This window comes from Perognathus longimembris, chromosome 5 (assembly GCF_023159225.1).
Source record: "Perognathus longimembris pacificus isolate PPM17 chromosome 5, ASM2315922v1, whole genome shotgun sequence".
NCBI lineage: Eukaryota > Metazoa > Chordata > Mammalia > Rodentia > Heteromyidae > Perognathus > Perognathus longimembris.
The window spans coordinates 74,173,627-74,198,343 of NC_063165.1; the positions used below are offsets into that span (position 1 = coordinate 74,173,627).

At 40.4% G+C, this 24,717-nt stretch overlaps 1 protein-coding gene across 1 annotated transcript; it reads left to right on the forward strand.

The window, feature by feature from the left end:
- Positions 1-518: 518 nt before the first annotated feature.
- On the forward strand, positions 519-16,036 carry Eif5a2 (eukaryotic translation initiation factor 5A2). The gene is made up of 5 exons (XM_048347128.1): positions 519-649; positions 1,341-1,511; positions 2,181-2,285; positions 13,239-13,370; positions 15,152-16,036. The coding sequence occupies exons 2-5, from the start codon at positions 1,347-1,349 to the stop codon at positions 15,209-15,211; spliced, it is 462 nt and encodes a 153-aa protein (XP_048203085.1). The 5' UTR covers positions 519-649; positions 1,341-1,346; the 3' UTR covers positions 15,212-16,036.
- Positions 16,037-24,717: the final 8,681 nt, after the last annotated feature.

Genomic DNA, 24,717 nt, shown 5'->3' on the forward strand with positions numbered 1-24,717 from the left:
TAGGGGGCACGTGGTGACAATCCCTGCCAGAGCCGCACCCAGGGGTGTCGAGTTCCTGCGGAGCCACAATGCGGGCCGGTGAGGTACTTCACCTGTGCATGTCTTCTAAGAACAAGTATGGGTTCCGACCCACGCACGACAGCAAGCTGGGCCGGAGGTTCGAACCCCAAGTTTCCTCCACAGTCACACCGGACAATTGGGAGGGGAGTGCTAAGACCATCACGTGACAGCCGGCACGCACTAGAGAACAGAAGCCACCTGCGTGGCTCGGTTTCAGGGAACACAGAATGTTCTAGAACTAAAGTTACAGCGAGCACTCCTGCCTCGCAGGCGAACGTCCCCTCAAACAACGCGCGGCTCCCGAAAGCGCGCTCCCGCCGGAAGTGCACGAATCCGCAGCACGTGGGGTTACCAGGGCGCTCTTCACGTGACTGGGCGGGGCCTTGGGCAGCTAGTAGCCAATGGCAGCTCAGAAGGGCGGTGCCTGTGACGCTCCAGGGCCTATCCCGGAAGTGGGGCTGAGGTGGGGGCGGGAAAGGGCGGGAGGCCGGGGTGTGGAAAGTGTGGCGGCCCCGCCCCGTCTCCTGGAACTGCCGCGGCCGCCACCGCCGCCGCTGCAGGAGACCGGCGCGAGGACGCAGGCGGAAAGGTGAAAACCTAGGGAAAAACTGGTGGACCGGGATTAAAGCCAGCCGGGATGGGGGAAGCAGGAAGATGGAAGGGAGGAGGAAGGCAAGCGCGGGACCCGCCGGGACTCAGGCCCTTGCGGAGCTGGGCCGAGCCGGGCCGAACCTGGCCGGGGTGCTTGCAGAACTGGGGGGCGCCCGTGCAGCCGCGACGTCGGCGTTTCGGGTGGGGCGCCGGCTGAGGGTGCCAGGTGCTACCGCCTGGGGCCCTAGTGTCCCCCCATCCTTCGCTGAAGACCTGCGGCCTGGGCTGACTCCCCCCTCCTCCGCCGTGGGAATCCGGGTGGCGGCCCGGGAAGGTCGTGGGCTTTCCACCACTGGGGGTGGGGATGGGTCAAGGGGCGGGGCTTGCTGTCCCACTCGGGGAGGCGGATTCCCCCTCCCCCTCCCGCTCCCCCAGCGAGCTCCTCGGCCGTTCCCGTCTTCATCTCCCCCCCTCCGATGGCTGGAAAAGTTTGTTAGAAAGTACCCACTAGTCTTGAAAGAAGTATTGTATAAATGCAAAAAGAACGGACCCAGAAGTCTTTGCACGTAACCTGACAAAAAAATGAGACACTGGCTAGTTATGCCCATAGTTTAAAAAAAAAAAAAGGCAAATTCAAACTTTTGCATAGTTCCCTTGATAGGGGAAAAATAAATTATCATCTCCCGTAGCCCACCATGGCAGACGAAATTGATTTCACTACTGGAGATGCCGGGGCTTCCAGCACTTACCCTATGCAGTGCTCAGCCCTGCGCAAAAACGGCTTCGTGGTGCTCAAAGGACGACCATGCAAAATAGTGGAGATGTCAACTTCCAAAACTGGAAAGCACGGTCATGCCAAGGTAAGTGTCTTTCCAAGTCATTACTTGGCTCCAGCGTTCACGCTTTTGATCCTTTATAAGATTTCTGGATTTAAAATTCTGTGATAAACTGAGTGCTGGTGGTTTATGCATATAAAACTAGCTAAAATCTGAGGATCTCAGTTCAAAGGCAGCCTGGGCAGGAAAGTCTGAGAATGTCTTTCAACTCTAACCACCAAATAGCCAGAAGTAGTGTGATTCAAGTGGAGTGCTGGTGTTGAGTGAAAAAGCCAAGGAACAGGGTCCAAGTGCCCAAACCCTGAATTCAAGCCCCAGTACAGGCATAAGGAAAAAAAAAAAAACACAAACTTGTTTTAGGGTTTTTGTTTTTGCCTCCCTCGATTCCTAAATGATTAGCCTTTGAATGTTTCCTTCCTTAGGGGTTCATAAGTGGGCACTGAAGCTTTCCACTGACCTGTTTTGAAGTTTTAAGAAACTTGTCTAAAATTTTCTTACATACATGTTTAGTTTTGTTTACTACATGTTCAGTACACTACATCTCTTTACTCTATCTCCTTTTTTCTAAGCAAGTAAAATTAGCTGACCTTGGAAGGAGAAAAGGTCTACAATCAGGGTTTATATTATGCTCTGGTGTATGTAATGAGTGATAAGCTTGGCAGAGATTAAATAGGTTTCCCTGTTTTTCCTCAGGTTCACCTTGTTGGCATTGATATTTTTACTGGGAAAAAATATGAAGATATTTGCCCTTCTACTCACAACATGGATGTACCCAATATTAAGAGAAATGATTATCAGGTAAGTATTGATTTTCTTTAGAATTTTGCTTGTTACTTTACACTAATAGTAGTAATTGTCAAAATCTGAGACCAGTTTTGTAGGTTTTCCTGACAAATTGTCAGGTACCACCAGTATTACAAATTGAAAGTCTTAGAATTTTTTTTTCAAGTTTTTACTTTGTGATCTTTACACTCAGGTGCTTACATTTGCAGGCACTGGTTAATTTTTAGATAAGGTCTCCCTCCCTATTCTACCTCATTCCAGTTCTTCCCCTATGGTAGGCTGGCACCACCAAACCCAGCTTCTGCTGTTAGGTTGGAGTCTAACCCAGGTGGTCTTGCTAGCCTCCCATTCTCAGGCTCCCAGGTAGGACGTTCTTGCTTTTTTTTTTTTTAAGTTGAACATTGTTTTAGTGTTGCTCAGAACACATTGCATGTTGTGACCAAATCCTCTCTGTTGTCATATATTTCAAATTTGGATTGCTTCCTCTTCAACTTTTTTGGGTTTTTTTGTACACGTACTAGGATTTCAACTCAGAGCCAGGTGCTCTTATTTAGTTTGAAGGAATATTGTCATCAATACATTTACCCAATGATTTCCTATGCGTATGGAGATGTTTTTATGTAGTTTTAATCTAGTAAATGGTTTTCAGGGTTTTGGGGCTTCTTTTATAATTTTTTTAATCCTTAGGTGTATAAGAGTGTCATTTAACAAAGCAATTTATGAGTTCAATGCCAGTGTTACCCACTTCAGCATTCTCACCCCCCTTTGGCCTGCCCTTCCCTTTTCTTAATTTTGTGATATATACGATGAATTCTTTTTTTTTTTTTTTGAACCTCGTGGTGCTTGGGCGCTCTCCTTGAGCTCCTCAGCTCTAAACTAGTGTTCTACCACTTGAGCCACAGTGTTACTTCCAGTTTTCTGGTGATTAATTGGGGATAAGCATCTTGCAGGCTTTTCTGCCCAGGCTGGCTTTTTACCACAATCATCTCAGCCTCCTCAGTACCTAGGATTACAGATGTGAGCCACCAGCACCCAGCTGCAATGAATTCTTGACTGTAGTTTCCCTCTTCTTCCCCCACTTCAGCCATCTACCTCTCTCCCTTTGTCCCCCCTCCCCTCACTTTCCACATACCCCTTTCCTGTTCTAGCAAATCGTTGGTTTTCCTTTTCATGTTTTCTAGGTGGCTTTGGAATCTTTGTGAAAATTTACATTGTCTTAATAAAGAGTTTGGATCTAGCTATTTTCAAGCTGGATGGTTTATTTTTGGTGCTGGTCCTATGGGTTGAACTCAGGGTCTGGATGCTGTCCTTGAGCTTTTGTGCTTTACCACTTGGACCACAACAGCACTTCCAGATTTTTGATGATTAATTGCAGATAAGAGTCTCTTGGACTTTTCCTGCCTGGGCTGGCTTTGAACTGCAATCCTCGGATCTCAGCCTTCTGAGTAGCTAGTATTACAGGTGTGAGCCACCCATGCCTGACTGCTAGATGACCTTTAATAAGTTATGCAATTTCTTTGAGCCTTTGTCTTCCAATCTACAAAACAGGATTCGTGATAGGATTAAATGAGAAAACATACCCAATAAATAGATGAATAGTTCTGTGCTGCTTCTGACTTTCCTATGTAAAAATTCCACTTAAGCCGGGCACCGATGTTATGTAAACATTTTTTAATTTTTTATTTTATTATTTATTTACTTACTTTTGCCAGTCCTGAGCCTTGGACTCAGGGCCTGAGCCCTGTCCCTGGCTTCTTGTTGCTCAAGGCTAGCACTCTGCCACTTGAGCCATAGCACCACTTCTGGCCATTTCCAATATATGTGGTGCTGGGGAATCGAACCCAGGGCTTTATGTATGCGAGGCAAGCACACTTGCCACTAGGCCATATTCCCAGCCCTCTAAAGATTTGTAAATGAAAATGTTTGGGGCGAGGAATATGGCCTAGTAGCAAGCGTACTTGCCTCATATACATGAAGCCCTAGGTTTGATTCCTCAGCACCATATATATACAAAAAGGCCAGAAGTGGCACTGTGGCTCAAGCCTTGAGCAAAAAGAAGCCAGGGACAGTGCTCAGCCCCTGAGTTCAAGCCCCAGGACTGGCAAAAAAAAAAAAAAGAAAGAAAGAAAATGTTCTATGTAATAGTGTGGTTAGCCTAGTGTACCAGAGTAAGATGGAACATAGAATTGTCTTTTGCCAAAAATGTGTTTATTACCCTGAAATGTGAATATTTGTTACGTTCAATTATACTTATTCAACACAGAATGTTTTTTAATCTGTTGTGTTTAAGAACAATGTGGTTGCTACCACTATGAATTTATGATCAAATGAGCCAATCATTGTTTAGGCTCAAAATTTAGTATAAAACTTTGGTTTGGATGATAATTTTCTATATAGTAAAGATGGAGATATATCTCAAGTGGTAGAGCCCCAGAATAGATAAATCTAAGGGAGAATACTCCAGCCCTGAGGTCAGACCTTAGTACCAATACACAAACACACACACACACACAAACTTGATTCTGTTCATTTTCAAAAAGTTTTGTGAGTGCTGTGGGAGTTAGTCTTCACTATTCTGTCCAAAGTCCTTGTTTAAATTCCTATTTGTTGTTATTCTGGCTATGTATAGTCTTTTGAATTGTCTGAATTCAGTATTTAGAGTGTCAGTTTAGCAGCTAACTGAAGTAAAGTATGTTCACCTATTCATTGTAATAAATATAAAAAGTAAGTCATGGTTTAGGAAACTAAATAGTGATGTTTACAGTTTTAATGTCATGTATTTTGAAAGTAAGTTCAAAAGGAAATAAATATTGTTTCCTGATTCTTCCACTCCAAAATTGTCTTGGAATAGAATTGCTGACTTCTATTACCGTTCTGGTAGTTTTTGTTTAGGGCTCACTGGTGATACAAAATGCAAATATAGGCTGGATGCCTGTGGCTCACACTTATAATCCTAGCTACTCTCCATTTATCCACCAAGAAGCTGGAAGTAGAGTTGTGGCTCAAGGGGTAGAGTAATATTGAGCAAAAAAGTTCATGGACAGCACTCAGGCCCTGATTTCAAGCCCAAACACGATCACACACACACCCCTCAAAAAAAATATAGACACTTCCAGAAATTCCCATTGTTAAGTAGAGAAGTGCTTGTTCATGTTCCAAAATTCTCTTGAATCACATTCTTTTAAGGAAGTTCTGTGTCATTGTACTACTTTAAGTAGTACAAAGTGGATGCCTTTTCTTTATTTTTTTTTCTTCTTTTTGGGCCTGTCCTGGGACTTAAACTCAAAGCTTGATCACTGTTCCTGAGCCGTTGTGCTCAAGACTAGTGCTCCACCGTGTAAGCCACAGTTCCATTTCTGGCTTTTTTTTTTATTAATTAAGTTTTGTTGACAAGGTGTTGTGCAAAAGGGGTACAGTTACACAATAGGGCAGTGTGTATCTTTCTTGTGATATCTTACACCCTCGTTTTTCTTTCCCTTCCCTAGATCAGGTAGGCATATATACAATACCCAGTGTACCAAAATCATATACAGTAGCCACGTGGCATACGCCAAAAGAAATTCACCTAGAACTTTAAATATGACGTCAACGATAGAGTTTGCTTATCCTTGTCTTATGTGATCATACATACATAGCTTTTGAGCTATTGTGATCCACTGAGAGGTCTATTTTTGGCCTTTACATGTTGAGTAGTTGTTTGGTTTTAGTTATATAATGTAAGGTTGCTGACCCAAACCTGTGGGAAATACCATTTGACAAGAAGGTTTTTGTTTTGCAGACCTGGTCTCTAGGGTACCCCCCCCCCCACCTTAACAGTCATGTATCAAGGAGATCATGCCCCTTTGTGTTCTGTGTTCTAGGCTTGTCTCGCTCAACATTATTTGTTCAAGTTCTGACCATTTCCCTGAGAATACCAATATTTTATCATTTCTAATCGCTATGTAGTATTCCATTGTGTATAAGTCCATTTCTGGCTTTTTGATGATGAATGAGAGATAAGAGTCTCATGGACTTTTCTTGCCCCAGCTGGCTTTAGACCAAGATCCATAGATCTCAGCCTCCTGAGTACCTAGGAGTGAAGCATGAGCCACCAGTGCCCAGCTAAATGCCTTTCCTATATTCACTAGAGTTTTATCTCTGATTTGATTACCATTTTCTAGAAGGAAATCTACTTAGAAGATAAAACATAAAGTATATATGTTGTAGATCTTTAGATAAATCAGTGAATTGCCAAAACTATCTGTTAAGTTCAAGTAAAGCTGGGCACTGGTGGCTCATGCCTGTAATCCTAGCTACTCAGGAGGCTGAGATCTGCGGATCATGGTTCAAAGCCAGCCCAGGCAGAAAAGGGCATGAGTCTCTTATCTTCAGTTAACCACCAGAGAGCCAGAAGTGGTGCTGTGGCCCAAAATGGTAAAGCGCTAATTAGCCTTGAACAAGCACCCAGACCCTTAGTTCAAGCCAACAACTGACAAGTAAATCCAAGTAAATTCTTCACATAAGTGATATTTCTTCAAAAGATTGAGATATGTGAGTTACTTTTTCATTACAGCTTAACAAAGACAAAGAAAATAATGCTATGAATTTTCCTGAGCTTAGTCTTCTTATACTTTCAGTATATTCTGTGAAATCCTTCCATGAGAGAATCCTCATGGAGGCAGTCTTTCTTTGGGAATAGAAAAATCTCAAAAGCAGCAGCCACGCCCAGTATTGCAGGTACAATCAGAAATTTTATGGAAGGTTTATGAGGATAATGGTGAAAAAGAGCCACTCCCCAACTTGTATATGCTACCTATAGAAAAAAAATAGCAGTATATTGGAATACACAAACACACACACACACACAAATACATGTGTATATATATATAAATACTTTTTTGTGTGGATGCCAGTCCTGGGACTTGAACTCAGGGCCTGGGCATTGTCCCCAAGCTTCTTTTGCTCAAAGCTGATGCTCTACCACTTGAGCCATGGGGCCACTTCGGGCTTTTTCTGATTAGTTTATTGGTGATAAGAATCTCACAGACTTTTTTGCCCCAGCTGGCTTCAAACCATGATCCTCTGGTCTCAGCCTCCTGAGTGTTAGGATTACTGGTGTGAGCCACCAGCACCCAAGTTGGAATATTTTAACCTGTAAAACAGTACTATATGCCCATACAGTATCACTCTGCAGGTGCCATGAATGAGTCATCAATAAACCAAACCAGTTAAGCTGTATGGGATGATGAGATACATAAATCAGTGAATTACCTGAGCCTCATCCCATTTCTGATTTCTCATATTTTGTTCATAAAACAGTGTTTTGTTCCAAAGTAATAGCATGTGAAATACTACAAGAATCCTCCTGTTGGGGTTGGAGGCATGGTCAGGTGGTAGAATGTCAGCCAGTTAGCAAAAGTGTCAAATACCAATTTGAGCCCCAGTCTCAGGCACAAAAAGAATCCTATAAATCCAGGTGGGATGTTAGTAGAAGCACCACAGGCATGAAAGGCATACCCCTCTGTGGTTAAGTTTGTTGCCATTAATACAAATCACAGCCTCTTCAGTGATTTCAGAGGCCCTGTTTCAGTCTCTCCTGTGAGATTCTCGGTGGCTGTGGTCATTGAGCCCAGAGGAACAAGGACAGCAACAAGAAGAGCCAGAATGTCATTCACCAAGGGGATCATCTTTGTTGCCTAATTGCTAAGAGCCTCATTTTTTTGTTTTTGTTGTTATTATAAAGGTGATATACAAAGGTGATAAACAGTTTCACTAGTCCAGTAATGAGTACATTTCTTTTGAGACAATATCACCCCTTCCTTCAGAGCCTTATTTCTGATTGCCCTTTGGCGAGCATCATAGGCACTCATTCTCTGATGTTTGGGCACTTCCTTATTAGCAGTTTCCTATCTTACTGTTTCCTGTCTTGTACTTGATCTTGTAGCTCAACTCTTAACTCCTTGTCCATATCAGCATAAATCCACCCCTCTGATTTCTGTTTTTTCTGAACAAGTACTTGAGATTCTCCCCACCCACTCCTGTCATTTATCAGGGCCATCCCCAAATGGTTCAGCTTATGCATAAACACTTAGGAACCATCTGGATGTTTTTCACAGTCAGCTGGTCCTAGGGAATTCTCCATGAAGCTATGGTATGAATTGAAAGGGGAAGATATGTCAGTGTGGGTGAGAGGCATTCTGAATCTGAGCCACTTAGACAACCTGTTTGTACCTTGAGGACCTGCTCAAGTTCATCCCCATATATTCTGCTTCCATTGATGATGAAGTGTTGCTCTGCATGTGCAACTTCATGACTTGGTGGAGCAAATATCCCTAGTTGTAATGGTCTTAAGTACAAAATTAAGATTCAAGAATTCCATTTCTACCTGGATCAGCAAATTTTAAGGTAGTGCTGGGGGTGGGGGATAAGTAGAAAGCAATACATTTCAAAAGTCTGATGTTATTAAAAAATAGATTGAGAAACTAAATTCAGAAATTAGGACTTAGAAAGCACATATAGTAATGATACCAGCCTTTTGTTGTATACCAATAATACAAATGAACACACACAAAATGTTTCCTTATACTTCTCCCTTTCCGGTGTTCTTTCTTCTAGTTACACCATGGTCAAAATCTGTACTCATAACTTCCCTGCACCTTTTCCTTTTCTTCTAGTTATTCCTTTGCTTGCTTTATACCCCCCCCCCCCCCAGTCCTGGGGCTTGAATTCAGGGCCTGGGCACTGTCTCTGGGATTTTTTTTGCTTAGTGCTAGTTCTCTGCCACTTTGAGCCACAGCTCCACTTTGAGTTTTGTGGTGGTTAATGAGAGATAAGAGTCTCATGGACTTTTCTGCCTGGGCTAGCTTTGAACTGTGATCCTCAGATTTTAACCTCCTGAGTAGCTAGGATTACAGGCATGAGCCACCAGTACCTGGCCTAGTTCTGTTTTTATTTAAGACTAACTTATAGGTGATACTTTGATAAACATGACATGAATAAATCATAGTTTCTCTTTTTGTAGTGTTAATCATACATTGCCTCAACTGTTAATTCAGTAAGGAAGACAAAGTAATGATCTGTTATTGTTTCATTTTAGTGTAGAATACATTTTATTTAGAACACTTGGGGAATACTCTTTACTTTTTTTACCTTGAGAAATACTATATACAAGGAATGCCCATATAGATACCATTTCTCATCCTCTTACCAGTTTTCAAAAGTGGTCTCTAGCATCCAAAGAAAAATACCAGTGAAATATTTTTCCACTATGAATTTGAACATTTGAACATGTGTTTCAATTACTTATTGTTATGATCCATGTCAGTCTACAAGTGGCCACTAGAGCTTATTAAGGCTAGTTTCTGAGTCCCTTTGATGTAGGCCTAGATAATGGTCTTTGATAACTTCTTCCACTCTGGTTTAACAGCATGTTCCAATCTGTCTTATACACACTAACACACCACACTGTGGAGGAAATGGAATTACTTATTTTCCCAAGGAGCCCAAGATTCTTTTTTGTTTGTTTATGGGGTACTGAGGAATTGAACCAGGGCCTCATAGATGCTAGGGAAGCACTCTACCACTAAGCCATATTCCCAGCCCTCAAGATTCTTTTCAGTAGAAAATAAAAGACACACATTCTGGTAAAAGCAAAATCTTACTGGTCAGGAAATGCTGGGTAAGATTGTGTGCTTCCCACTTCTGTTACAAGTATTCTAAGACATCTGCCTTCTTTATTTTTAATATTAACAAAAGCACCTAAAGGTTTTCACATGAGCAGGTTCGGTTAAAAGTGAAAGATCAGAAGGAAATTTTTAGAACTGACTGATAACAATTTCTTCACTGTTTGCCATCTCCCAATTCTATGGAGTCAGAAATTTGAGAAAAGATAAAAAGTTTTTAAAAATATGCTTGAAACTTAACAATGAGGCTGTTGGCTTTTTTTTTCTTTTAGGATTATGAACTACAAGGTGAGGAAGGATACTTTTAGAGTAGAAAAAGCTGACAGCTGCCACCTTAGCCAAGTGATCAAAATGAGCATCACCAGTGAGGGACGGAGTTGCTGTCCTTTGCCTCTCAAGGTGATTGATAATCAGAGAGCATACAATTGGTGTAATATTCTTCCCAAAACTATATTACCTGATTCTGAGGGAACGATAAGGCAAACCCAAGCTTAAGAACATCCTATAAAATTTTAAACCTATGCTGTTCAAGTCAAGGTCATGAAAGATCTTTCACAGAACTAATATGAGGCTGGGAATGTGGCTTAGTGGTAGAGTGCTTGCCTAGAATGCATGAAGCCCAGAAAAAGCTGCAAGTGGTGCTGTGGCTCAAGTGGTAGAGCACTAGCCTTGAGTAAATGAAGCTCAGTGACAATGCCCAGGCCCTGAGTTCAAGCACCAGGACTGGCCAAAAAAAAGAAAAAAGATAATTATCTAAATACAAGGTATGATCCTGGAATTGGGGGAATGAGCCTTCATCAAATTTAATATCCAGATAACTGACAAATTTGAAAATAGTCTATTTGATTTATAGGGACAAAAAAGTGAGGGAAGGAGTGGTTTCAGAGTGATGGGTAAGAATGTTGCAAGACACACTGTATTCATTCATAAACTGCTTTGTGGAATAGCAATTCTTCTGTACAACTGCTTAAAGATAATAAAAATATTTTTAAAAATACAAGTTTATCTCTTAGATGCTAGATTGTCAATATTAAATTTCCTCATTTTAAAAAATGAAATTATTGACAGGCACTAATGGCTCATGCCTTTAATCCTAGCTACTCAGGAGGCTGAGATCTGAGGATTCAGGTTCAAAACCGACCATGTAAGAAAGTCTTGGAGATTCCTTACCCGCAGTTAACCACCAAAAAGCTGGAAGTAGAGCTGTGTGTAAATGTAAAATGCTACCACTTGTAAATGTAAGATTACAGTGTTATTATATGGCCTCTGTGTATCAATCCCTAGAGGCAGACCAAAAAATGTTAACCAAAAATGTGGTACCTATACACAATAGAATTTTACATAGCTATTAGAAATAATATTTTCAGGGAAATGGATTCACCTAGAACAAATCAGGTTAAGCAAAATAACCCAAGCATAGAGAGACACAGAGCACATGTTTTCTCTTGTACACAGAAGCTAGATCTAGTTTTTTGTTTGTTTGTTTTTGCCAGTCCTGGAGCTTGGACTCAGGGCCTGAGCACTGTCCCTGACTTCTTTTTGCTCAGGGTTAGCACTCTGCCACTTGAGCCACAGTGCCACTTCTGGTCATTTTCTGTATATGTGTTGCTGGGGAATCGAACCCAGGGCTTCATGTATACAAGGCAAGCACTCTTGCCACTAGGCCATATCCCCAGCCAGAAGCTAGATCTAAAATACACTGGGACATAATAAATTATACAGGTCTCTAGGCATTCACACACAGTGAGACCAAAGGATACTCTTAGAGGAGAGGAACAGAAAGACACAATGCCTATGTGCATCTGATCCGACAAAATAATTCATGGAAATGAACTGCAGGAAATAGAAACAAGAGGGAAGTGGCTTTGTGGCTTAAGTGGTAGAGTGCTACCCTTGAGCTGAAGAGCCCCACGACTGAAAAAAACAATAGAAAAAAGGGGTTTTCTCTTGTTTTTTTTCTTTTCTTTTTTTTCTGTTTGTTCATTTATGTGTCTTTGAGAATATGAGGGGAGGCACATAAATGGACAGACAGTGAACAAATGCAGCAATGGTACTTACTGGACACTATGTTGAAAATGAACTATACAACCTGTTGGTGGAGATGGGAGGGAAAATTTGGGAGAGAGTAAGGGAAGAGGTAATAATTGTCCAAAAAGAATGTACTCTACCTAACTTACATCTAACCCCTCTATACATCATCTTTCTTTTTGGCCAGTCCTGGGGCTTGAACTTGGGGTCTGGGCACTGTCCCTGGGCTGCTTTTTTGCTCAAGCCTCTCTACCACTTGAATCACAGCACCACTTCTGGCTTTTTCTGTCTATGTGGTACTGAGGAATTGAACCCAGGGCTTCATCCATGCAAGGCAAGTATTCTACCACATTAAGCACTCCAAGCCACATTCCCAGTCCTACATGACCTTTCTAATAACAATTTTTTAACTTACATTAATTAAGAGTGGTGACTCACACCTGTAATACTACCTAGTCAAGAGGCTGAGATCTGAGAATCACTGTTCAAAGCCAGCACAGGCAGGAAAGCACATGAGATTCTTATCTCCAGTTAACCACCAGAATACCGGAAGTGGAGCTATGGCTCAAAGTGGTAGAGAGCTAGGCTTGTGGGGGAAAAAAAAAGCTCAGGAACAGCACCCATGCCCTGAGTTCAAGCCCCAGGTGTACCAGAACTAGTGAGGAGGGGAGGTAGTTACGGTAGATATGTACTTTCTGATTTGGTTAGATTTCCAAGATATCTTACTAATTGAAAACAACATGCTGCAAATACTTACAGTATCCTTTTTTCGTCTTTAGAAGCACATTTTACACATCTGTGTTGGACAAAAAAACATGCAGAAACCAATGCAGCTCAATCTCCCTAGAATTGGTTGGCTGTGGGGAATACAGTGAGGAGTGAGCTTATACTATTCTGTATTTATCTTTTTTTTTTTTTTTTGCCAGTCCTGGGGCTTGAACTTAGGGCCTAGGCACTGTCCCTGGGCTTCTTTTGCTCAAGGCTAGCACTCTACTACTTGAGCCACAGCACCACTTCTGACTTTTTCTGTTTATGTGGTACTGAGGAATTGAACCGTGGACTTCATGCATAGTAGACAAGCACTTTACTATTAAACCGCATTCCCATCCCCCTGTATTTATCTTACACTCTTGTATCTTAACACTTTCTTTCAAATTGCAAGTAAATGTTAATATGTTACTGGTTCCTATACAAATGAATGTGTATTGCAACTTATCTAAACATTACAGAGGAATGGATATGATCTAAGCAGTACAAATGATCTCATCTCTTCTACTAGCTAATATGCATTCAGGACGGTTACCTCTCCCTGCTGACAGAAACTGGAGAAGTTCGTGAAGATCTTAAATTGCCAGAAGGTGAACTAGGCAAAGAAATAGAAGGAAAGTACAATGCAGGTGAAGATGTACAGGTAAGACCTATGGGAGGATTGTGTCTTAAAAGGAAAAAAAAGTTTGCTCATATGTTGAACCTAAAATATACACATGTATGAAAACATATAAGGCCATATGCATATGTATATGTATATACAATCGTGTGTGTGTATGTACACACAACAGACTAAAGTATGGTAATGCTGTACAGGAATGGATTCCATGGTATAACCCCTTTGAGCATAGTAGGAAGTTCAACAAAATGAATACAGGAAGCTGTATGTCTTGACTGAGGTGCAGTGGAGGCAAGCAAGAGAGAGGATAGACAAATAGGAAGGATAGGGGAATACAGTCATAGTGTACATATGGTAAAGTGGAATTAGGAAACTGGAGGAAACGGACGGGAAGGGATAAATGGCAGTGGGAGAATGACGGAAGGGTGATTATGATCAAGATGCATTATATGCCTAAGTGGTCATGTCTAACTGAAATCCAGCTATTTGGAGATAATGTTTTAAAAGGGGAGGGAGGGGCTGGGAATGTGGCTTAGTGGTAGAGTGCTTGCCTTGTATATATGAAGCCCTGGGTTCGATTCCTCAGCACCACATATATAGAAAAGGCAAGAAGTGGCGCTGTGGCTCAAGTGGCAGAGTGCTAGCCTTGAGCAAAAAGAAGCCAGGGACAATGCTCAGGCCCTGAGTCCAAGCCACAGGACTGGCAAAAAAAAAAAAAGATGGGGGAAGGGAAACCTTGAGTTTAAACTAGCCTAAAATAGTAATGTAATAAACAGTGGTGTATGAAATATACCCTAAAATGGTAGGGAGATGTTGAAGGTATCCATGACACCCTTAAAGACCCATTGCCCAAAAAAAGTATGGAAATTTGGTCTTGCTCCATTGACAATCTCAGCTTTATGTTTGTTTTTAAAGTTTGCATATGAACTGTTCTTTCCTATTTGTACACACCTGCCTGTACACACTTGAGCTCAAGGCTCACCACTGATGTTCTAACACTTGAGCTATGCCTAAAGTCTGGCATTTCACTGATTAATTAGAGATGGAGTCTCACAAACTTTACTACCTTACTACCTAGGCTGACTTCTAACCTTCATCCCTCAGGTCTCAGCCTTCTTAGTTGATAGGAATATAGGCCGAGCCACTGGCACCAGCTTTGCAAATGACCTATTCTTCAAAACTAGAAAGGATACTAAAGGACTCCTAAGTAGTAGAGGAGAATTACTCTTTATTGCGTCTTCTAGGTCTTCCCCCTTTCCTTGGGAACTCGCCTTCAGAAAAGTATAGTTTGCTTTTTATATCATCTTTCAAAACTCAATATAAATCCAGGCACAAGTGGCTTAAGCCTCTAATCCTAACTGCTCAGGAGGCTGAGATCTAATGGTCACAGTTCAAAGACAGCCAGGTCAAGAAAGTCCATGAGACTCTTTTCGACCAGGAAGCTGGAATTGGAACTGTGGTTCAGCGGTATAGCAGCAGTTTGGAGGGGGAAAAGCTAAGGAACAGCACCCAGGCTCTACATTCAAGCCTCAGTACCAGCACATAAAAAAACTCAATGTAGGTCTAGGAATATGGCCTAATGGTAGGGTGCTCACCTCGTATACATGAAGCCCTGGGTTCAATTCCTCAGCACCACATATATAGAAAAAGCTGGAAGTGGCACTGTGGCTCAAGTGGTAGAGTGCTAGCCTTAAGCCAAAAAAAAAAAAAAAAAAAAAAAAAGCCAGTGACAGTACTGTATATGGTGAACAAAATGTATGTGTTGCCTTCTGAATAACTTTCTACCCGCATTTTTTTCCTTGTAGGTGTCTGTCATGTGTGCAATGAGTGAAGAATATGCTGTTGCCATAAAGCCCTGCAAATAAATGGGAACGTCAAGCATGAGCAAACTCTCGGGTCTGGACACACTGTGCAGATCTAAAGTTTGCGTCTACATAATTGTCACCAAAGCTATGGCCCTCATAAGCAAGCAACCTCATTTTTTTTATTGTTTTGAAATTGTGCTTTGTTAGTTTTGCAGGCAATTTTTTTAAATAGGAATCTTTTCTATATCATTCCTGTAGTTTCCAGTGTGAGAGTAAGAAACAGACAAGACGGTTGTAGCAAATAATGATTCTGTCTGAACAAATTATTCCTGAATTTTAACTAAATGGTTAATAAGCTGGGGTTTCAATTCAAATTATGTAGCATTAGTGGTACTGAAGTACCACATTGAAGTTGAAATGCTCTACATTCATTTCAGACTTGATATTCTAGAATATATAGAGTCTGTGCATTGGAATTATCACTAACTGAGCAAATCCTTAAACAAAAGTCATGTTCTCAGAGTCAGTTACCTTGGTGGCTATGTGCAGCCATGTGAATTACCTCAGTCATGGCATTCTTTGCCAGACTGTTGGCAGACTTAATGCAACCTGATGTGATTTGGTTTCTGCTTGGGACCACTGAGCTGTGGGGGGTGAATATGAGTAGGTCAGATTACAAAGAAGGCACAAAAGCAACAATGGAGGAGGCTGTTATTTGAGACACTTGTAAGCAGCATAAGCACTAGAAAGTGGAGTTTTGTGTGTGGGTGTACATATGCATATTCTTGTCCACCTGCCCTAGGGCCTGAATTCAGGGCCTGGGGCACTCTTACTGAGGTGTGTGTTTGTATGTTTGTTTGGCTTAAGGCTAGCACTCTACCTGTTGAGCCACAGCTCCACTTCTGGCTTTTATTTGGTGATTAATTGGAGAGTCTGGAGGACTTTTTCTGCCTGAACAGGCTTCAAACCACAATCCAGATCTTACCCTTCTGAGTAGCTAGACTTACAGGCCTGAGGTACCAGTGTCCTGCCTGAAAGTGGCTTTAGTTCTTTTAACTTTTGCCCCCCAGCCCAACTCCCTTTCACCCAGCCCCCTCACCAGCATGGAAAGAAAGGGTCCACCTTCCTTATAGGATACAATGCAGTACTTTTTATTTTTGTTGATTATTAGCAACCATACTTCCCAGCCATGTTTAGGTAGATTTGTGTGTGTGTGTGTGCGCACGCACTCATGTTGTGCGTGCATGTGCCAGTGCTGCCGCTTGAACTCAAGACCTGGCCTGTCCCTTAGCTTTTTTGCTCAAGGCTAGCACTCTACCACTTGAGTTAAAGCTCCACTTAAGGCTTTTTGCTGGAAGAGTCTCATGGACTTTCTTGCCCAGGCTGGCCTCAAATTTGAAATCCTGAAATCTCAGCCTCCTGAGTAACTAGGATTATAGGCATGAGCCACAAGTGCTCAGCTAGATGTTTTTGTCACTAAGATATTTGTTGGAGTAGAACTGCATTCTTAAGTTGATTTGGAATTCATGACTTTAAATTGGTTTATTGTGTACGTATTTCTGAAGTGAAATGAGGATGGGTCATGAAAGAAATACTTTATTTGAAAATTACGATTTAATTTATTTTGAGTATATTTGGGGTTTCTTGTTCTCTTGTGTCTTAACTAAGTTACAAGAAACATAACTAGAGAAGGAGGTCCATAGCAATTACTTTCTGGAGTGTTTCAGCTGACACCACTGCACTTGTGCTTTGTCTTTTGGATGATGTTGGTATTGTTTCCTGAATCTTAGACTTGGCTCCAGGGTCTGTAAGGAACATTGACTCACTAGCAATCATTAATGAAGTCACCATCTCAGTACAATTTCAATTCTATAAGACTGGCTCTGAGATCTGTTCCCATCATGCCTTGGTCCAAAGGCCACCTAGAAGAAAATGTGTCTAATGGTTACACTTATCAAATCAGTGATTTGAAATAGACTTAGGAAAATAAGAAGATTCCAAGCTTTTACTTAACTTACACTTTTTAATCTTGCGTTCGCCTCAGCAGACCAATTTGGAGAAGCAGGATACCTTAAGTTCAAGGAAGAGGATTCCAAAGCACAGGCAGTTCTGAGGGTGTCATTGATTGTGGTGTGACATCTTCTCTTCAGCCCATTTTTAAAGCACAACTAGGAATTGGCTAACTTCTTTCCTGTATTCTATTTAAGTACTACCTACTGCTCTAGCTATTTTGTATTCTAATGTGTCTCTTACTTGTACTGGTTGACATTGTTACCTACAGGAATTCCAGAGAGTTCTTAATCTGTGCTGCTTGCAGGTCCACTCATCTGATTCAAGGTAATCAATCATATTAGTGTTCTTAAATTATTTAGCACTAATTCTGGACTAGCATGCCCTAATTTGTCAGACTTTGCATAATCAAATTTTCAATCTCAGTGTAAGAATGTTCAAGTTATAATAATGCATCTTGAGCTCCATACTTTGAATGGCAGAAGTTATTTATGCATAAGTACTTCATTTTCAATACTATTCTGGAGTGTATGTACTCTAACATATAAGCATAGGTTTTAAAGATACTGTTGGTTTTCACTTAAGTCAATAGATATTTCTCTAGGTCAAAACATTTAATTTAGTAAAGCTTTATAAACTATATTCAAAGGAAACAGAGAACATACATTTTTAACATAGAACAGAAGTGGCTTCATTCTTCTTTGATGTTAGAGAAATGTTACAAGTTGATTCATTACAATGTTACAAGTTGAATTACAATGTTACAAGTTGATTGTTGTACTTTTTTGTAGTACATGTTAAATATTACAAGTTACCATGTATAGATGTCATGTTAATAGACTATAATGATGTACCATTTTTGTCTATGGTTCACCAATTTGTAGACAGTATGAATAAGTGTAATTCTTATTTCTTTTTAGAACATGTTTTATTTATCCTATGAAGACTGTTAAGTTTTATTTGCTACAGTATTGTATCCCCTCTGACCTAGATCAGATCTTTACTGCTTTGAAATGGTTTATGCATCATAAGCATAATTGTTGCCTCCATGTTCCCCTCCAAGGGCTGCCAGTCACTTAAAGAAATTGTGACCAACCAAGCTCTTGACTCTCTTCCCACAAAATGGTACAAATTTCTGTACCAGTGTTTTATGGCAATTAGCTAGACTCCTGCAACCCAGACCATTATTTCTTTACCAAGAGTTGCTGCAGATAAATGATTCTGCTGTAAACGCGGGGGCACAATTTTTCATTACAGCACAATATGTATGTATGTACTCATACAGCTTTGTGTGTTCTTCTCCAAAGTCCATCTAACTTTTAAAAGTACTGTAGTCTTGTAGTGCCTCAAATGTTGGTAATTTTCTTTTAAACTCACAACTTTTCCAGAGTTTGATTTTGTACTTTGAGATTTCTCAATTAGATTATTTCTAGTTGAGCAATACTTTGAACGCATTTTTCTCAGGGCTGTGTGTGTTAAGAGCTGAAGTTTTATTATTTTAAAGCTAGCTGCCTGGAAGTATATTGCAAATTTTCCTAACAGATTGCAATACTGAAATGTAAACTCATTTTTTAAAAACCCTTAATGTCAATACATTCAAACCAAGTGGTTAAGAAAAAATGGAAACATTAGTATCCGCTATACTAGAATCTTGCCATATTTTTCATTTTAGAAGAGAGTTGGGAGGTCTTATCTTAACCGTGTCTTTGGTAGCATTCTTTTGGGCATGGACCCTAAAGATAATTTTGGAGCCAGACATTGATGGAATGGCTCTCAAGCATATCTAGGTACAACAGACCTGAAAACATGTAACATTCTTTTGGGTACCTAAAAATGTTTACATACTGAATTATATAAACTAGAAACATTTACTATGAGAAAATATGGCTCTTGAGCAGTATATTTCCATACCTATATTGCCTGGAGAATCAGTTTTCATTTTTCCAATATTATCTAGGCACAGTTCATAGTGTTCAAGCCTTTTTTTCTGCTAGCATTCAGACGATATGCCAATCTGTAAGAAAAATTCATGATGGAAAATCTTGAAAAAATTCAATCCTTAACTCAGTTTTTTTCTCTGAATGGGGTAAATGCCATCATCATTTGATTTTCACTGGAACATATATTTCTGTAGAAACATGACTTGAAGTCACAGTGCAATTTAATGGTTTTGTTTTTTTTTTCACTCAGTGAACATCTGAACCCCAGCTTAACCACCAAGTAAGGTCAAGTGCCTACAAGTGCTATATGCATCCAGTAAACAAGTTCTCTTTATGTGAAAGACATAGCAATGCATACCAGGCTTTCACCTGCTAGAAACACACTTATTGCCAAATTTTACTATTTGCTGTGATTTCCTCTCCTTACAATAATGTATTTTCCAATGAAAAGAGATTCTTTTATTTATATAAAGTCTCTCAAACTATTTCTGGATATTGGTAGAACTCATTTTGCCTTAGTCTAAGACTGCATTAAAACTCCCTAAACTCTATTCTCAGCAGTGACTAAAGAGCTTGTTATCAAGTCATAGTGTTCTTGGGAAGAATTCCTTATTGTGGTTAATATCTCCTATAAGCACTTGTGTATTATTAAGCACTTACTGTATTACAAAAGCATACTGAAAATTACTAGTCCCCAACTAGTATGATGCAAGCTACTAGATTCTATATGATTAGGTGAGATGGTATATTCTAATTGATTGGCACTTTCCTAGTAATACCTTTTATTTATCATAGGTATAGGAGAATTCCTGCTTTTACTTGTGGATTCAAATGTTTTCGCTAAAACTTTAAAATTGTATAATATATTGTAGAGATATTGTGTGGTTCACATTTCAAAAATAAGTAAAATTCAAATGTTAAGTCTTCAGCTGTACTAAAATATCCTTTAAAATGTAGATGGATCTTATCATTAAAACATTTTGTTACACTAAATATATTTGTCTGTTAGCTTCATTTGCTCTGTTAAATAAAAATAGTTTATTTAAAGGCTTTCACATTCTTAGAAAATGGTTTCCTATGAGAAAAGTATATTCTTTAATGTCTTACCTTTTTTATTTTTGGCCAGTCCTGGGGCTTGAACTCAGGGCCTGGGGTACTGTCCTTGAATTTCTTTTGTTCAAGGCTAACATCCTACCACTTCAGCTACAGTACCACAGCTTTTTCTGAGTAGTTTATTAGAGGTAAGAGTCTCACAGACTTTTCCTGCCCTGACTGGCTTTGAACCACAGTCCTCCAATCTCAACCTCCTGAGTAGCTAGGATTACAGGCATGAAAGACTGACACCTGGTTATGTCATTACTTTTAAAAGAAAAGGCTTTCATGTTTATCTAGTGTTTCATATTGCAGGTTCTTAGAATGGTGGCTTTATGGCTAAGACTAGATCTCTAAATTTTAGTTCCAGGTTAGGAACTATCACTGTAGTCCCCTAGGCTGGATTCCAATGGAGTATGTAACTCCCCTTCTAAAAGCAGCTAAGGAACAAATCAGAGCTACCCTTCCTTGATAATTCCATGGTCCATGACTCTGGAAATGGCTTCAAGCATTTGGGGTTAAAAAGCATATGTTTCTTGGGCTAGGAATATGGTCTAGTGGTAAGAGTGCTTGCCTTGTACACTTGAAGCCCTGGGTTCAATTCCTCAGCACCACATATACAGAAAAAACTGGAAGTGGTGCTGTGGCTCAAATGGTAGAATGCTAGCCTTGAGCAAAAAGAAGCTAGGGACAGTGCTCAGGCCTGAGTTCAAGCCCCAGGACTGGCAAAAAAAAAAAAAAAAGCATATGTTTCTCACCATTAGTGTAGGATTTGCTATAGGCCTACAATAGTATTTTGAGACAGAAACTATGTAGCCCAGCTGACTTCATAATTGGGATCTTCCTACCTTCACCTCCTTAGTGCTAGAATTCCAGGTATGACCAACAGGGAGCTGTTTTTTGAGGCATAAAATAGTCACTTGGTTCAACTATATCTACTTCCCTGCTTAGCTCATCTTTTCTAATTTCAAATTTTCTATTTTTAATTCCTAGAACTAGTTTTCTCTGTTTACAATACTGTCAAATTTTGATTGTCTCTAGTTCCCTTAGCATGTTATGGGATACATTGAGGGCATAAACATAAATAAAGCCCATACATCGTTATGCTCTGAAGCTTATGCATTCGATATATTCAGTTTCTGTGGACTAGATTTTATAGGTTTTGGAGTTCTTATTAACAGTGGCTTGTTTTTTTTTTTTTTCCAGTCCTGGGCTTGGTTGGATTCAGGGCCTGAGCACTGTCCCTGGCTTCTTTTTGCTCAAGGATAGCACTCTGCCACTTGAGCCACAGCGCCACTTCTGGCCGTTTTCTATATATGTGGTGCTGGAGAATCGAACCCAGAGCTTCATGTATAGGAGGCAAGCACTCTTGCCACTAGGCCATATTCCCAGCCCATTTGTTTTCTTATGTATTTAGTAATTTTAGCAAGTTTATCTCAGGGAATTCTTTGTGCCTCAATTTAAGGTAAATTTCTCCAGAGAGTATTTACATTTGCTTCTATCTGCCATTTACAATCCAAGCACACACACACAACTACATTTTTAGTTAGGCCTTCATGCTCTCTGAGCAGACTAATTCAGACTCTAACCTACATGAGCATGGCTTGTCATTCTAGCCTCTGAAAAAATACTTCACTTTCCCACCAGCTTAACCATGCATTAAAAGTTATTTATAGCTGGGCTTAGGTGGCTTATACTTGAAATCCTAGCTGAGATCTGAGGCTGAGATCTGAATATCACAGTTCAAAGCCAGCCCATGAGACACTTATCTCCAATAAACTACTCAGAAAAAGCCAGATGTGGTGCTGTGGCTCAGGTGGTAGCGTGCTAGCCTTGAGCACAAAGAGGCCGGGGACAGCAGCTAGGCCCTGAGTTCAAGACCAGGACTGGCAAAAAAAAAAAAAAAAAAAAAAGTTATTTATAGCCAGGTGCCAGTGGCTCACACCTGTAACCCTATCTACTCAGGAGGCTAAGATCTGAGAATCTTAATTCTAAGCCAGCCCAGGGAGAAAAGTGTGTGTGACTCTTCATCTCCAATTAACCACCAAAAAGCCAAAAGTCGGAGCTGTGGCTTAAGTGGTAGAACACTAGTTTTGAGCATAAAAGCTCGAGGGCAGTGCCCAGGAATGGAGTTCAAGCCCCAAGACTGGCACAAGGGCTGGGGATATGGCCTAGTGACAAGAGTGCTTGCCTCGTATATACATGAGGCCCTGGGTTCAATTCCCCAGCACCACATATACAGAAAATGGCCAGAAGTGGCGCTGTGGCTCAAGTGGCAGAGTGCTAGCCTTGATCAAAAAGAAGCCAGGGACAGTGTGTTCAGGCCCTGAGTCCAAGCCCCAGGACTGGCCAAAAAAACAACAAAAACAAAAACAAGACTGGCATGAACACACACTATTTATAAAGCTATAATTTTAACCATTTTCTGGATTTTTCTATAAAGCTCATTTCTGATGTTCTCCTGTATTTCTAAAGTTTGTCTAAATCTAATCTCATATAGACCTGACATTTGAAGTTTGTAATTTTAGAAGTATACTTGTTATATATTGAGCCACTCAGTCACATAGCTAGAAATGCACAATTCCTCTCATTGTTCTTTTTTCTTGGCTCTTTTCAGAGACTATTTCATATGTTTTAGAGCCAGCTGTCAAAAAAGAGATTGCATGGTAAAATGTTAGTACATACCAGGTGGAAATAATTTTACAGTTTAGAAAGAACCACCAAGTTATTTACAGCATTTACTCTTCCTATCTGCGTATTTCTGGCTACAACTTTCTATTATTTCTAATTGACAGAAATCTTCTCTCCCTATTATATTTCCTTCCCTCCTTCCATCCTTCCCTCCTTTCTTCTATTCATCCTTCCATTCTCTCCTTCCTTCCTTCTTTTCTGTCTTTTTTGTGTGCGGTAGTGGTGGTTGTTAACACTTTGCTCATTGGCTGGTGCTCTATCAACTGAGTTATACCTCCAACTCTATAGTTAAATTATATATTTGGAGAATACTAGTTATTTTAAGCACACACTTTTTGATCCTTTTGTACAAATAATTCTTAAGGTACTTATACTCATGACATGGAAGAAAACCAAAATTAAGCTCAAAATACTATGCCAGCTAACGGGTTATTTCCACTGCAACCTGGGAAAATCTTAAAGATAAGTACCAGTTACCACCCTACTCCTTTTTTTTTTTTTTTTTTTTTTTTTTTTTTGCCAGTCCTGGGGCTTGGACTCAGGGCCTGAGCACTGTCCCTGGCTTCTTTTTGCTCAAGGCTAGCACTCTGCCACTTGAGCCACAGCACCACTTCTGGCCGTCTTCTGTATATGTGGTGCTAGGGAATTGAACCCAGGGCCTCATGTATAGGAGGCAAGCACTCTTGCCACTAGGCCATATCCCCAGCCCAGCCACCCTACTCCTTAATGTTTGGAAATCATTGTGTTCCTTGAGGCAAACCATTTTTATTTTTAATTAAATTTTATTGACAGGTGGTATACAGGGGAGTACAGTTACATAATAAGGTAGTGAGTACATTTCTTGCTTTGTTACACCTCCCTCATTTTTCTTTCCCTTCCCTAGTTCAGATAAGCATATATACAGTATCCAGTGTACCAAAATCATACATAGTGATCACAGGGGTACGGTACGCCAAAGGAAATTCACCTAGTATATTAAACATAATGACAACAATAAAATCCTCCTGTCAAGGCAAACAATTTTTAAGATAGATGTCCTCTAGCTATCAAGCACATATAGGCAGACTCTACACATCATATGCTGCCATTAAAGCTTAGCTTTATAACTAATCTCTGGTAATAAAAGTCATACCTACTTGTCACCTTCTAAGGGCCTTTTCCAAATTAACAAAAGTCCTTTCTGCTCATTACCCCTGTCCCAGTATACTATAGTTCTATCTCCATAGAACCTTATCATTGCTAAATACTGTGAGACTTTACTGATCTGACATCAATTTATAATCCAACCACAAAAGCTTTGTGTTTTTTGTTTTTGTTGCCAGTCCTGGGGCATGAACTCAGGACCTGAGCACTGTCCCTGGCTTCTTTTTGCTCAAGGCTAGCACTCTACCACTTAAGCCACAGCGCCACTTCCGGCTTTTTTCTGTATATCTGGTGCTGAGGAATCGAACCCAGGGCTTCATGTATTCGAGGCAAGCACTTTACCACTAGGCCATATTCCCAGCCCAGCTTTTTGTTTTTGTTATCAAGATGCCACTACCCTCATGAATCTTGTGCATGTTATTGGTCAGGTCACAGCAAACATACATTTGAATTTGAACTGGGAGTCAGTACATCTGGGCTTAGCAACACAAGCCATAATAAAATAGAGTCAATTTACCCAATGTGTGAACAGAAGGTATGCACCAGGAGTATTTTTCTTAGATCTCCACCCTAGAATCTTATTTTGGCACCCTGAAGTACTGAATTTCCTATATAGTTGTTTTAAAAAATAAGACTCATAGACAAAACAGATACAGAAATAAAAACCACTGAAGAATTTAAATTACAATA

Excerpts from the sequence above, each read along its gene's own strand:
- Eif5a2 (XM_048347128.1), top strand. The coding sequence starts at position 1,347 with ATGGCAGACGAAATTGATTTCACTACTGGAGATGCCGGGGCTTCCAGC. Across the intron at positions 2,286-13,238 it reads TTAAGAGAAATGATTATCAG|CTAATATGCATTCAGGACGG; the intron begins GTAAGTATTGAT and ends CTCTTCTACTAG. Across the intron at positions 13,371-15,151 it reads ATGCAGGTGAAGATGTACAG|GTGTCTGTCATGTGTGCAAT; the intron begins GTAAGACCTATG and ends TTTTCCTTGTAG.